The following is a 16,525-nucleotide window of genomic DNA, read 5'->3' as shown; positions in this document are numbered from 1 at the left end:
TTGCTCTTGCTTCTCTAGTTCTTTTAATTATGATGTTAGGGTGTTGATTTTAGATCTTTCCTGTTTTCTCTTGGGGGCATTTAGTCCTATAAATTTCCCTCCACACACTGCTTTAAATGTGTCCCAGAGATTCTGGTAGGTTGTGTTTTTGTTCTCATTGGTTTCAAAGAACATCTTTATTTCTGCCTTCATTTCATTATTTACCCAGTAGTCACTCAGGAGCACGTTTTTTGGTTTCCAAGTAGTTGTGTGGTTTTGAGTGAGTTTCTTAATCCTAAATTCTAATTTGATTGCACTGTGGTCTGAGAGACAGTTTGTTGTGATTTCTATTCTTTTACATTTGCTGAGGAGTGCTTTACTTACAACTATGTGGTCCGTTTTAGAATAAGAGTATCTTTGTAGTGTTCTCTGTATTTCCTGAATTTGAATGTTGGCCTGCCTTGCTAGGTTGGGAAAGTTCTCCTGGATCATATCCTGAAGAGTGTTTTCCAACTTGGTTCCATTCTCTCCACCACTTTCAGGTACACCAATCAAATGTAGATTTGGTCTTTTCACATAGTCCCATATTTCTTGGAGGATTTGTTCATCTCTTTTTACTCTTTTTTTCTCTAAACTTCTCTTCTAGCTTTATTTCATTAACTTGATCTTCAATCACTGATACCCTTTCTTCCACTTGATCAAATTGGCTATTTAAGCTTGTGCATGTGTCGCGTAGTTTCCTGCCATGGTTTTCAGCTCCATCAGATCATTTTAGGTCTTCTCTACACTGTTTCTTCTAGTTAACCACTCATTTAAATTTTTTTTAAGGTTTTTAGCTTCCTTGTGATGGATTCGAACATCCTCCTTTAGCTCAGATAAGTTTGTTATTACCGACCATCTGAAGCCTACTTCTGTCAACTCATCAAAGTCATTCTCTATCCAGCTTTGTTCCGTTGCTGGCGAGGAGCTGTGGTCCTTTGGAGGAGAAGAGGTGCTCTGGTTTTTAGAATTTTCAGCTTTTCTGCTCTGGTTTCTCCCCATCTTTGTGGTTTTATCTGCCTTTGGTTTTGATGTTGGTGACCTACAGATGGGGTTTTGATGTGGATGTCCTTTTGTTGATGTTGATGCTATTCCTTTCTGTTTGTTAGTTTTCCTTCTAACAGTCAGGTCCCTCAGCTGTAGGTCTGTTGAAGTTTGCTGGAGGTCCACTCCAAACTGTTTGCCTGGATATTACCAGCGGAGGCTGCAGAACAGCAAATATTGCAGAACAGTAAATATTGCTGCCTGATCCTTCTTCTGGATGCTTTGTGCCAGAAGGCCACCCACCTGTATGAGGTGTCAGTCAGCTCCTACTGGGAGGTGTCCCCTAGTTAGGCTACACAGGGGTAGGGACCCACTTGAGGAGGCAGTCTGTCTGTTCTCAGAGCTCAAACATCATGCTGGGAGAACCACTGCTCTCTTCAGAGCTGTCAGACCAGGACATTTAAGCAGAAGTTTCTGATGCCTTTTGTTCAGCTATGCCCTGCCCCCAGAAGTGGAGTCTACAGAAGCAGCAGGCCTTTTTGAGCTGTAGTGGGCTCCTCCCAGTTTGGGCTTCCCCAGCCACGTTGTTCACCTACTCAAGCCTCAGCAATGGCAAACACCCCTCCCCTGGCAGGCTGCTGCCTCGCATATCGATCTCAGACTGCTGTGCTAGCAGTGAGCAAGGCTCTGTGGGCATGGGACCCACCAAGCAGGCGCAGGTATAATCTCCTGGTGTGCCATTTGCTAAGACTGGAAAAGCGCAGCATTTGAGCAGCAGTGTCCCTATTTACTGGGTACAATCTGCCATGGCTTCCCTTGGCTAGGAAAGGGAAATCCCCTGACCCCTTGTGCTTCCCAGGTGAGGCAATGTCCTACCCTGCTCCGGCTCACCCTCTGTGGGCTGCACCCTCTGTCCAACCAGTCCCATTGAGACGAATTAGGTACCTCAGTTAGAAGCTCAGAAATCACCTGTCTTCTGCACCAGTCACGCTGGGAGCTGCAGACTGGAGCTGTTCCTATTCAGCCATCTTGGAACAGGGATGTCTGTTATTATGATTTTTAAATGCTAAAAAATCTGTTACCTCATTTAATTTACAGGAATAAAATAGAGCAATTTATTTTATTTAAGAGGACACTTGGGAGTAGTGAAGTGGTAGCAATTACAATTTAATTTAACATTTATTGAACGCCTACTGTATTAATCTGTTTTCACACTGCTATAAAGAAGTACCCGAGACTGGGTAATTTATAAAGAAAAGATATTTAATTGACTCACAGTTCTGCATGGCTGGGGAGGCCTCAGAAAACTTACAATCATGGTGGAAGGGGAAAGAGAAGCAAGTACCTTCTTCACAAGGCAGCAGGAAAGAGAGAGTGAAGGGGGAAGCACCCCTTATAAAACCATCAGATTTCGTGCAAACTCACTACATGAGAACACACTGGGGAAATCTGCCCCCATGATCTGATCACTTCCCACCAGGTTCTTCCCTTGTTATGTGAGGATTATAGTTCAAGATGAGATTTGGGTGGGGACACAGAGCCAAACCATGTCACCTACTATGTGGAAGTCACAATGCTTCCAGAATTAATTTACCCGTAAAGCATAAACAAAAATTGTCTTAAAAGAAAAACAGCATAAAAAATTGTGTGTTTTTAGAGTCAGGAACTGACTTCAATCTCTTGATACCAACAAATTAACAAATATAAATCTGATATTCCAGGCATTTAAAAAATTCTCTTCAATAGGACTGTTTGAAGACTCTATAAATTGTTTACCATGATAACAATTTAAAAAATCATTTAATGTGTCAGGCAAGAAGGATTTATAACAATAAGAAAAACACAGTCCTTTCCTTTAAGGTGTTGAGGAAAATATAGTCTAGTGTATGTTTTCTAATCAGACTAAACTCCTACATTCCCAAGTACAGGAATAAATATTTCTATAATGTATATTTGCCAGCAATGACTAAAGAAATGACTTGGAGTTAAGAATATTTTAAATGGAGAGAATGTCAGGAACAGAGGCCAGAAGGCAGTGGCAGGAGTAGAAGTAAACAGGCTTGAGCCCTTGACTTTATAGGACACAGTCAAAAAGAGTATAACCAATGTGTGATCAAATAATTACAGCATATATTGATAAGTTCCACATTAAAGGCATGTACATGCATATGGATTGAGGAGGGTGTTACTATAGCTTTTTGGAAACTTTCCATTTTATCTTAACTCATCTAATTCCTCTTTCTCTTTTTACTTAACTTGGGGTTTCTCAGCCTCATCACTAATGATATTTTGGGACAAATATTTTGTTTGTTTGGGATGAGGACCCATTCTGTTCATCACAGAACATTTCTCAGCATCCCTGACCTCTACTCATTTAATTCCAGTAGCACTACCTTCCCCTATCCACACAGTCATGACTATCAAAAATGGCTCTGGAGAAGCCAAATTGATCACAGTTGAGAACACTTTTAACTCATTGGCTTTCTATTCAGTAAGGCTTTCTTTGAAAATCCAGTGCAGTGTAGGCACTAGATTAGTCATGTGGATAAATGAAATGGATTCATCTTGAGGATAATAGGGCCTTCCTAAAAAGAAAAAACTAACATCACAGTATTGATTATTAAAAGTAAGGGAAGGGAAAAAATCAAACTAAATTTGGTCTTAAAAATCATAGAGTCAAGTTGAGGTTAATAGGTATTTAAAATCACTCTTCTGAACTCCTTCTACCATGTTTAAATGTCTAAAATAGAACAGAAGAAATATTCAAGGAGGTATCTGTACTAAGTCTTACATTTTTCCCTGAGCTTGACTACATAAAAGTATTATTTTCTCTTTCTTTAAAACATCGCAAGAAGGTATCTCACATTTTCTTACCTCAGGAGTCATTTTTAAAACTTTTGGCTTACTAAAGCCAAATGTTCTGGCCAAAGAAAAGATTGTCCCATAGAAAATTGGAGAAAAAAATTAATAACGGAAGAAAAATAAGGCAGGGTGCCCCAAAGCACACAGAAAAATTATAATGTCTCTTAACCAAAACACTTTCCAAATAACTCTTTAGCCTAGTTTGTAATTTCTTTCACTGTTTTTGGTTCTCTTTCCAATACTTGCATTTTTTAGATGAGTCAGAAGGGAGACTGGAGGAGAATACCAGGATATTAGGCACGCATGTTGGTCCCCTAACATTTTTCAATCTGTTTTATCATGGTGCTTTCCTTTTCCTTTCTAGCATCTTTCTTTGGTTATATGTTTGATGTCTACATTAAATAAAGGATACGACATGGAAAAAAAGTTTTTGTAAATACTCAAGGAGATAAAAAACAGGCTATCTTAAAATAATTTAAATCAGAGTTGCTTCCAAGTTTCTACCTTGAAATAATCAATATCCAAATCTGGTGGAAGAACATGGTACAGTCCTTAGTGGGGAAGCATGTGAGCCGAGGAAATCGATGATGTCATGTACATTGTGTATACATGAATAAAAAAATCTAAAAGAAAGCTGTTCTAGTGATTTAACTATAGGTGTACATTTATTTGCTTTTACTTTTTTTACTGGCCAACATTTATTTTACATTCTTTAAGTGGAAACACTACAATTTCTTGTAATTATCCCAATGATTTCTCAAGTGGATGATCTGGTGACTTCTCCTCCCCGAGACAAGGATCAAGCACATGACCCAAATTAGAACAGTCAGGTAATGTGTCCCCAGGGTATGATTCTTAAGCCTAGTGGGTTGTTTTTTTGTTTGTTTAAAAAAAAAAAAAAAAAAAAAAAAAGAGGAAGAAGTAGGGTAAAAGAACATAGAAGAACAGAGTTTGCTGTTACTTCATCTGCAGTTACCTGCAAGAAAATCAAACATCTGCTGCTTTAAAGACTCTGCAACTTCCTGATTATTTTGTGGTACTGAAAGCCTTCTTTGGACTTCACTTTGATTTAGTGAGCTCCCTCATATCCTTCCAAGAGTTAACTTTTTGTTTCAGTTAATCATAATCTCATGATTATAATCAAAGAAAACTAACAAATTAATTGAATGTCAACTTTTTTGTTCAGCAAAAATTAAGAAATTCTGTTAGAATAATATCTGAGGGGAAAAACTATCTACAAACTGAAGCATTATAGTACTAATAGATGTAGGAGATACAATGTCCATCTTTAAGAATATTAAAATCTAATAAGAATAAAATCATGCTTATAACTACATGCAATGTAAACTAAGCTCTGGAAAGGTTATTTATAGAAAGAAACATTTTTAATACACTATAGCATTTCAAAGGAGGATACCTAACAACTGCCTAAATTATCAAGGAGAAGGAAAAAAAAGAAGACTAGTCTATTTTACATTATGGAAAACAAAAATTAACAATTTTATTCTAAGCCACAAACTTAATTAAAACACCTTTTCACAATTGTATATTTATTTTGGTTGACTATTACAAACTATCCTACATAATTAGATATATAGCAAACATAATAAATTTCAAAATTCATGATACAGTATTGTTATAAATCACATTATAGCTGTTTCTCTTTTGTGAAAAGAACTAAATGATCATGGCTTTTAAAATAAATAAATAAATGTATAAATTCTTTTAAGTCTAAACAATGTTTTGAGTTTTGTTTGTGTGCTGGTTGTGAAGTATTCTGGAATTTAGTATTGTATAGTCATTAATTTTCATATAAATAAATATCATTTAATTAAAATATTATAATTAAGTATAATCATCTCTCCCCATTATGTTCAGGTTATATAATAATATTTTGGGTTATCCATAGACCCTTTTCCCACAAACCACTTAATAACTGATACAGGCCACTGAATCAAAGGAGCTTTCATAGGAACAATTTGGTATTTGAATCTTAAACTTATATGCACAAAGTATACATGTAAGTATGTATATGAATATACACATGATATTTTTAAGAATTGTTGGCCAGGCATGGTGGCTCATGTCTGTATTCCCAGAACTTTGAGAGACTGAGGTGGGCGAATTACCTGAGGTCAGGAGTTCGAGACCAGCCTCACCAACATGCACAAATCCCGTCTCTACTGAAAAAAACACAAAAAATTAGCCGGCCACGGTGGCACATACCTGTAGTCACAGCTGCTCAGGAGGCTGCAGGAGAATCGCTTGAACCCAAGAGGCAGAGGTTGTGGTGAGCCAAGATTGCGCCATTGCATTCTAGCCTGGGCAACAAGAGTCAAACTCCATCTCAAAAAAAAAAAAAAAGAATTGTTAGAACTTATTAATCAGACATATGAACACACCTAAATAAATACCTGACTTACAAAAGAAAGCCCCTTAGCTTTCAGTAAACCAAGGCCAAATAAAGTTATTCTTCTATAGACTATACCACCAAGTTACTTCCCTAGTCATAGACTGTTTAAGGATATGGTGAAAAATTCACTACGTATTAAAATGTATTTATCAATTAAAAAATGGATTAGTGTAGTATTGTTTGAAAAAAAATGAGTAATCTGATAACCCAAAATCATGAGTTTAAGTCTTAAAGTTCTACCTGTAATAGAGTCCATGTATTTTATAATACCCTTCTTTATTCTTCAAGACTTTGTAAAGTTTGTAGGTTTGCGTGCATACATGCATATGTGTGTGTGTGTGTGTGTGTGTGTGTGTGTGTGTGTGTGTCTGTGAGGGTTTTGGGATTGTGTATGTACACACACAATTACAGCCACAAAATTGCTTGCTCGCAATATCTATCAATGATAATAAAATTGAGAGAAGAGTAAAATAAAACCAAATAACCATGTTAGATTATTAAGAGCCTTATATTTTATGCTAAATGGTTTGATATAAATTGTTTATGTTTTGAAGATTATATATTTTATATTTTATCTCACATAGTAGTAACCAGAGTAGCTAACACTGGCAGTCCCTCAAAAGTTACAATGAATGTTTACAAAGAAACAATTAAATGATAGAATGTACATATGAATGGTGGTTGGTTTAACATTTGCTTCAGTGTATCCTATTTGTATTTTGTAATGTCTCTGTTAAATGTACATATGAGACCGGGCACAGTGGCTCACACCTGTAATCCCAGCACTTTGGGAGGCCAAGGCGGGCGGATCACAAGATCAGGAGATGGAAACCATCCTGGCTAATGCGGTGAAACCCCATCCCTACTAAAAACACAAAAAAATAGCTGAGTGTGGTGGTGAGCCCCTGTAGTCCCAGCTACTCGGGAGACGGAGGCAGGAGAATGGTGTGAACCCAGGAGGTGGAGCTTTCAGTGAGCCGAAATTGTGCCACTGCACTCCAGCCTGGGCGTCGGAGCCAGACTCCATCTCAAAAAAAAAAAATGCACATATGAATGGTGGTTGTTGGGTTAACATTTGATTTCATGTATCCCATTTGTATATTTTGTAATATCTTTGTTATATCAGAATGCAGGACACAATAGAAAGACATGACAGGGGAGCAGATGATGTTTAATCACTCAGGTGAGACAACAACAGACTTAAGTATATGGGCAGCTGTGGAGCTGAGAGAAAAATGACAATATATATATATTTATATATATAATGCACAATATATATTTATTATGCATTAATTTACCTGCTTATGAGGCTGACATGTAGGATTTGGTTACCATCCAGATATGAAGTTAGGGCTGGGAGGTAAGGGAAGAGATCATGACAAAGTTCTTGTTCTTTGCAAATTGTATAACATTTTAAATGACTCATCCCATTTAAAGAAGAAAATATACATCATCAGTATTTTTCTGAGACTTCTGTCATTCTAAGAGTTCCGAAAAGAAATAGCACATGTGAATTGTATATATTTCTGAATGAAAGAGGAAATAAGTGATTGGAAAGGTGATATATTCTAAAATTCCTCTTTAATTTTTAAATTTAGAGCTGTTAGCATTTTTTATTCTAGAGATAAAATTGGTCTGCTACTAAACTAAAAATGATTTCATTTTGGATGAATTCTGATTGGCTGACTAGGGTACAAGTCAGAGCCCTGGCACTGCAGGATAGAGAAGCATAATCTGCTATTAGCCCTACTTCCCTGCTGGTTCTCTTCTCTGTTGAGCTAGCATGGTTTTCCTCTTGATTCTACCTCTTCCAGGTCACAGATGACAAATAGAGAAAAACTGAATGAGTATCAGCAGGACAGGAGCAAAATCATAGGGTTAACTCCTTGTTCTCTCTGACCTTTCCCAGGGCAACCAAAAAAGCAAACAAACAAACAAAAAAACAGACGATTTCTAAGTTCTTACTAATACAAGCTGTTCATTCATTAGTTTATTCAACAAATGCAAATGTATATCCATGATGTACCCTGCAAGTACACTGGGGTTAATTAGTTAAAATTGTACAGGAGACATTAAACACAGGTAAAACACCAAAATAAGGACATCCTTGATAAATAGCATGTACATTAATTGCCATATATTTGATCATAACTGAAATGCATCGGAAAAGTTGACTTAGGTAATACATTAGCAATACTTATCTGACTTTATATTTTTTATGAAATGAATAGCCACTTATTTCCCATTTTATTTGGTTTTAAGTTATTTTATACATTACATTGTTTTGTAAAAGGTCATTTTTGGACTAGTGACAAGTACCACATTTCTCATTAAAGGTGTAATGATTTGAGGGAGATTCTAACATTTGATGATGACATGTATCATTTATGGTACATTTACTGTTATGTAAATGGCAAAATGCAGCATTTATGAGTCATAATCTTATCTTCAGCTACATTGTTTTCCGTGAATGTTAGCCTCTAACATTGACAGTTTCCAAGGCATGATAACACTTGTTTTCCATTTGTGGAAATAAACACCTCACCCAAATACTGTTACTTTTAGTCTTAAAATAAAAATGTCATAGTACAATTTTAAGCTAAAGAAATGCCATTGCTGATTTTATACTTAAGAATAAATAAATATATATTCATATAATAGTTTATGGCAGTTTCTATTATTTCATAACGGGTTTACATATTTGTGTCCCATTGGTATAACTGGTATTGTGTGTGAAGTGTTTGTGAACAAAAACAGTTGAATTGTTTCATTAAAATTAGCAGGGTGAAATGTTTTAGTGCCAAATTAAATCAAGTAAAATGAATTACCAGGACATTGTAATTAAAAGAAGTAACAGCAACTTAACATTTTTATACCAGAAGCATCATTATCAGGGTCCCCTGAATTTGGGGGTACTAGGCATGCCATCTAGAAATGGCTTTTGATTTATTTTCAGTGTTTCCCAGGAAAAGTGCAGCAAGTATTTACTTCAGTGCTTTTTTTCCCCCATGAATAACCACCAATAAAAAATGTATCATTTCTTGTCCTCCAGGCAATACAGCTAAAGTATACATTGAGATTCAGGATGAAAATAATCATCCCCCAGTGTTTCAGAAAAAATTCTACATCGGAGGTGTATCTGAAGATGCAAGAATGTTTACTTCTGTACTCAAAGTGAAGGTATGAGAAATTATGTTAATATACAGAACTAAAATAAAAGGAAAGCTTGGGTTTTGCAGATAAGCTGTAACCCTATAGTTTGCATTAACTGCATACTTATGCTGTATAAATAAAAGCCTGAAACTTGGAGCTATATTAGTTTAGTTATCTAAACTCAATACAGATTATATCAGGTAAGTACTTAGCAACTTTTTGAGTTTTACTATGAAAATGGTAACAAAATATTTATGATGTTTTACATTGAATAAGATGTTGAAATGTATATATTTTCTTAGTGGTTTGTATTTCTCCAGTAGGATAACTCAAAAGATTCTCAAAATGGAATCTCTAATGACAAATATTAAATTACCACTTCTAGTAGAAGAAATAGTGTAATAAATTAAGTAATGATTTTTTTTCTGAAATAAATGTTTGAACTTTAAATGCTGATTGAGTGAAAGTAAAAAAATAACGCTACCAATTTTAGTACTTTACTAAAAGTTACAAAGATCTTGATGTCTCAGAAAATGTTGGCTTGCTTGGAATTTCAAAATGCAGTATCTAAGACCATTTTTTGTAAATTTTCAAATTTTTTCTTTATTTATCATCAAATGTTTATTACTAATGACTATAATTGTTTATAATCAAATGTTTATGACTATTTCGAATCCACTGTGCATTACTAATGTTTTATTATTAAGAAAAAATTTTAAAGATTGCATTTCACTGAGGAAAAAGTTTAGATGCTAAACATTTTGGATTCTCAATTGCATAGTTAATTTTGGACAGCATTTCAATGGTTAACTTGTAAATAGCTGTAAATTGCACATAAAACCTAAACATCTGTAGCAAATCTAGCTTTTGATTGCCTCTAGTTTTGCACATGAGTAATTGCCTTTATTTTCCTATTACCAGGAGCATCATGATTAGAGCTCTTCTTACGTGTAGTTTTATCACCTATCAAACACTCTCAGTAAGAAAAAAATTCAACCTAATTGTGTTGGGCTTGCAAAATAGCTCTTCCACTATGCCAAGTACAGACCCCTGATCTGAATCAGCAGTTTAACTAAAAGTAGTCCACAAATCTGTCACTCATTATATTTAATTTATGTTGTTATCCACAAGTAAGCATCCTTTGTAGCTGATTTTTCTCATTTTGTATTTTAATCTCATTAACTCTTAATTGATTTAGTTCTATCATTTAGTCAAATATGTTTGAGTACCTATAATGTGCTAAACACTGTTCTAGAAGTTGGATATAGAGCAATTGAAAAAGCAAACAAAGTTTCCACCTGAGTAATGCAGGCAAACTAGTTGAAGAAATGAATAGATCAGTAAGTTATGTAGTGATAAATTCTAAGGGGAAAAAAAAGGTTGATAAGGGAAGAATGAGAGTGGTGCTATTTTAGATAATAAAGTCAAGATAGTTCTTTTGGGATAAAACTGAAACAGTTACCTGAATAAAGCAAAAGATCACAACTTGTGGATTCTTAAGTGAGCAGCATTCTGGGATTTCTTTGTAAAGCCCTAAAGGTAGACAGGGAGCTGCAGGCTAGTGTGAATGAAAAAGTCTGATAGGAAATGAGATCAGAAATGTGCCTGAGGCTAGAATATGGTATTTGTCCTAGGTGTGTTGGAAAGAAAGCTTTTGAATGATTTAAACAGTTATGACATAATCCAATATAAAAAGATTATTGTAGATGTTGTGCAGGGAGGATGTCGGGAATGGGTAACATAGTGTTTTGGACAAGTAGAGTTAAATGCATGGCAAGTCCAGGCAAAATTTGACAGTAGGTTGAATGATGTTGATAGGCTAGAGACCTTGAGAAGGGGGTTAAAATATAGAACATATAGGATTTGCTGATGAATTATACAGGGGACATTAGGAAAAATCAAGAATGACTTGGTGGTTTTTGTCCTAAACAGATCCCCATATCTCCTCCACTGCCTATTGTGATGGCAGTAATCAAGGTTCATGAGGCTTTTTCAGTACAAAAACCTAATTCTTGGCAAGGCAGTTACAAATGCTGACCTAGACTTGAGAGCGAAAAAAGGGGTCAAGATGAAATCACCCAGAAAATGGGTTTGACAAAAAAATACAAAGACTAAGCTTTGGGAACTTCAGCACTTACAGATCAGGAGAAGAAGGGTGTGGGGATACTGAGATGTTGCTACCATGAGGTGGCAGGAATACAGGGAAAATGCAAGGCCCCTGAACCATGGAAAGAACAAGACTGATAAAAGAGAATTATTGACTGTCAAATGCTACTGTGATTAGAATGTCATTGTGGATTTTTACATCACCACTTATGCTACTAATCCTATAGTGTGATGTAGGAAAAAAAAGATAAGCCAAATGTTAAACTAGTCCACTAATAAAGGAGATTACTCAAAAGGCATGTGATGACTATAACAAGGAAATTTAATGGGTGGCATTATCTGATGTCATTCACTTCAGAGGAATTGGTACTGAGTGTCAAAGGAGTCAGAAGGATGCTTGCCCTGTACTCCTAGGCTCTGTGCTATGTAAATTATGGGAGTCACTACTGGGAGATCTACAGAAAGCAGCGTCTTTTGTCAAGGAGGGGTATAGGGAGAAAGAAGGAATCAAAAAGTATAGGTAACACTAAGAGGGAAAGTTGAATATTTAGGGGATTTTGTTGATGACTGTGATTTCCAAGGAATTCTGAGGAAAGTTTGGTAATAGGGTAAAAGTCCAGTGAGATACTGAGTCTTAATAAGGTGCGTAAAGACATTGCATTGAAAGAAGCATCTGGGTGGGGAGATATGCCCTCTACAGTATGCATGGACTTCTTGTGATGAGGTATACAGTGATGGAAGTGATTGTGTCTCCAGACTGCTGAGAACTCTAAGGAACCCACCCCCTCCTTCAAACAATCAGTGGTTTATTCAGGATAGGGAAAGTTGGTTTCCTTTCTAGGAAACCAACTTCATGCAATATAATATACTAGGTACTTTATACAAGAGTCAGAGAAAGAAGGGAGAGAGAGAGGCAGAGAGAGAGGGGGAGAGAGAGAGACAGAGAGAGAAAAAAAAAGTTTAGTAATGTGTTGATGCAAGCATATGCTATAATAAAGTCAAGTAGGAGAGCACAAATTGTCATGTGGATTCAAAGGAAGAAAACATTTCAGTTGGTGAATGAACATAAAGGTTTCCTGGAAGATGAAGAATCTAAGACTAGCACTGAAGGGTGGTTAGGTTTTTTTTTTTTTTCCAAAGTGAAACCTATATGACGAAGACAGTCCAAGTAGATGAAACAAACTAAGCAAGCCAAAACCCAGAAGAAGCAAAGTGCAGAGCATATTTGAGTGATAGGAGGCAAGGGATTTAGGAGGGGATGGGAGTAATAAATCCTTAATGTTTAACAATTCCACTTGCTGCCTTTAGCCTTGAAGCCTAGAATCTTCTCCTTTCCAGAATTTAATCACAGCATGAGTTAAGCAGTTCTTCTCATTTTATACTTAGAGCAACAAAAATATTAATGGAAACAGCACTGAATCAGGGCCAGCTCATCTGTGGTGTTTGAAGGAAGGAAAGATGATTTTAAAAATGGGAAGTAGCCCATGATTGTGAAAGAGGTGTTTCTACCAATTGCTATACAATATTAGGTAATGGTAGATCATCTATCATGTTAGCAAGTTTGTTTTTTTGTTTTGTTTTGTTTTGTTTTGTTTTTTTAGTCCATGACATAATGCACAATGATAAAAGTTAAATGTAAATATGTACTTTGTGTAAGAAGGGAAAGAAGAATTGTTACATAGAATAGGATTGACAAAGTAAGAGAAGACTTTGAAATAGCAATGAATAGGGCTATACTAGCTTATAAGATGAGTAGTGAATTTGGGGCATTATTTTTAAAATATGCTACAGGTAAAGTGACACAATAAAACCATTGTAGAAATGAAATATCCAATATAAGTAATAATATGGTAAAAAACAGTTGTACATCTGCTCTGAAGGGGTATACCTAATATACTTAAAAACTTGTTCTTAGTTCATTTTTTAAAGAAAATATATACTATGTTCCTACCCTGTACTGAAAATATGGAAGCAGACAAAATAGACTCTCTCTTCCCTTACAGAAGCCACATTCTAGTAAACTAGACCCCTCCCCCCAAAAAAGTAAATAAATAAAAACATATGTTATAATTAAATCTAGATGGACAAAATACCTAATATAGTTTCAGTTCACATTTACACTATACTGAGTGGAAAATAATATAATTATCTGAAATTTAGGTGAAGGTAAGTTTTAAATTATTCTGTTTGTACCACTGAGTTAATTTAGGTGAAGTCTCCTTGGATTTTATGTACTCACTTTATCTGAGTATAGTAGACACCATTAGTTGGCCATTTCTCCTTCCTCATGCTTTAACAGAAGTTCAGTTTTATTTAGGCATTATTTTTGGGGATCATGTACTTCAGGGGAAGTGAAGCCTATTCCAAGGTGGTGAAAATTGACTGGTCAGAGCCAATCATTCCTGTCCCGTTATCTTTGCAAATGATTGGTTTGCACATCGATATGTGAGTCATTTTTGAGCAGTTATTGTTAAGGGAGGTCTCCTGAGGATTTTCTAGGACAAAGACATATAAAGACATGTAGATATTGGATTTCTGGCTCAATAATTTGAATGCTCATGTCACATTTAAGTACATGAATTATATCAAAAGTGCACAGAACAAAAAAAGTTATCTGAGAAGTTCTATATTTACTATGGTTTCATGCTGGGTATCTATGTCACAACTGGTTCTTCCAAGTTGACTTTTGTTAGTGACAAGTAATCAGTCATTTTAATTATGAGGAGTGCAAAAAGAAAATCCAATGGTAATTTTTTTTCTTTAGTCTTTAATCCAAGTAGTTAACATCAGTTAAAATGTCACTTTTAGTATATACTTAAAATAATTGATAGTAAGGACTTGATAAGGTGTTTGTACACCCATGTTCATAGAAGTGCTATTTACAACAACTAAAAAGTAGAAACAACCCATACGGGGCCGGGCGCTGTGGCTCACGCCTGTAATCCCAGCACTTTGTGAGGCTGAGGTGGGCGGATCATGAGGTCAGGAGATCAAGACCATCCTGGCTAACACGGTGAAACTCTGTCTCTACTAAAAATACAAAAAAAAAAAAAAAAAAAAAAAATCCTTGTGTGGTGGTGGGCACCTGCTGTAGTCCCAGCTAGTTGGGAGGCTGAGGCAGGAGAATGGCGTGAACCCAGGACGGGGAGCTTGCAGTGAGCTGAGATCGTGCCACTGCACTCCAGTCTGGGTGACAGAGTGAGACTCCATCTCAAAAAAAAAAAAAAAAAAATCTATATGTTCATCTATAGATGAACGTATAAACAAAATGTGATATACACATACAATGAAATATTATTTAGTCCTAAAGGGAAATAACTTCTAACACATGTTACATTATGGATTAATGAGGACATAATGTTCTGTGAAATAACCTAGACATGGACAAATATTGTATGACTCTCCTTACATGAGGTTCCTAGAGTAGGCAAATTCATAAAGACAGAAAGCAGAATGTTGGCTGCCAGGGATTAGGGGTGGAGTGGGGGGAGGTAAATGGGAAGCTATTGTTTAATGGCTACTCTGTTGCCATTTGGGAAGAAGAAGACGTTTTGAGCATGAATGGCAGTGATATTTGCAGAACAATGTGAATACATTTAATGTCACTGAACTGTACACTGAAAAGTGGTTGGAATACTAAGTTTTGTGTTATGTGCATTTTACCACAATAAAGAAAAATTTCCAAGAGGAGAGAAAGCATCACTTTTATTGAAAGAATGTGAAAACTTCTTTTTCAAGCTATTTTTAATTGGTATTCATTCTTTTGAAGCTCGTATGAATGGGAAGCTTATGTCCAAATTCAGAAGTAAGGATTTATATTAGTCAATTTATTTTTCTTGACTATGTACTGTGTTTTTAAGCGTTTTGTTTCATAAGGCACCAGTTGCAACAGTATGGCAGTGATGCGCATTGTGGGAACACGCTAATCCTCTCAACCTACCAGGAGACCATATCAGAATCTGCATTACCTTGTGAGTTGAAAAAGCCTCCCCACAATTCTGAGTCCTCCTTCTCTAGGGCAGGCCAGTAGTTGAACATCATTAACTGAAATGTCCTACACCAGCGGTCCCCAACCTTTTTGGCATCAGGGACCGGTTTTGTGGAAAACAATTTTTTCACAGACAGGAGTGGGGAGGGGATGGTTTGGAGATGATTGAAGTGCATCACATTTATTGTGCACTTTATTTATATTATTATTACATTGTAATATATAATGAAATAATGATAAAACTCACCATAATGTAGAATCAGTGGAAGCCTGATCTTGTTTTTCTGAAACTAGGTGGTCCCATCTGGGTGTGATGAGAGACAACGACAGATCATCAGGCATTAGGTTTCATAAGGAGTGTGCAACCTGTAACACTCGCATGCGCAGCTCATGGTAGGGTTTGTGCTCCTATAAGAACCGGATGCTGCCACTGGTCTGACAGGAGGCAGAGCTCAGGAGGTTATGTGAGCCATGAAGAGTAGCTATTATTACAGATGAAGCTTCACTCAGTCACCCACCACTCACTTCCTGCTGCGTGGCCCGGTTCTTAACAGGTCACGGACCGGTAGTTGTCCATGGCCTGAGGGTTGGGGACCCCTGTCCTACACTAATGAAAAATGACGGATGAATATGGTTACATCAGAATAGCAAACTGCTGCAACAAGGGTGTTATAAATGACTGAGTGAAGCAATATGTTAAAAGCAAATACTTGCAACATCTATTAAAAAAATATATCTCAAAGTAGCAGTATCCAGAACATAGAAAGAACTGTAAAAAAAGCAACTATGTAGTCAACAGAAAAACAGAAAAAATGATGAATATTTGTAATATTTGTAATTTTTTGTGTGAAGTAGGAAAGTTTTAGCTAGGCCTTTGAACATTAACTTTTTGTTTCTCCTGGGCTTTGAAGAAATGTTAATGGATAAATATTCCCTAATTCATAATAATAACTGTGATTTAGTTGTCATTATTATTTTCTGAGAACTGTGAAATGCCATTT

General features: G+C 36.0%; 1 protein-coding gene across 1 annotated transcript in view; it reads left to right on the top strand.

Moving 5' to 3' along the window:
- Positions 1 to 16,525, top strand: part of PCDH15 (protocadherin related 15) — a 591,153-nt gene that overhangs the window by 487,487 nt on the left and 87,141 nt on the right. The window contains exon 24 of the mRNA XM_017861934.1: positions 9,330 to 9,457. Coding sequence (XP_017717423.1) covers positions 9,330 to 9,457 — 128 coding nt within the window. The remainder of the gene's footprint in view (positions 1 to 9,329; positions 9,458 to 16,525) is intronic.

Source organism: Rhinopithecus bieti, unplaced genomic scaffold (genome assembly GCF_001698545.2).
Source record: "Rhinopithecus bieti isolate Rb0 unplaced genomic scaffold, ASM169854v2 scaffold_61957, whole genome shotgun sequence".
In the NCBI taxonomy this organism is placed as follows: domain Eukaryota; kingdom Metazoa; phylum Chordata; class Mammalia; order Primates; family Cercopithecidae; genus Rhinopithecus; species Rhinopithecus bieti.
The sequence above is the reverse complement of the archived record's forward strand: the minus strand, read 5'-3'. Positions and strand labels throughout refer to the sequence as shown.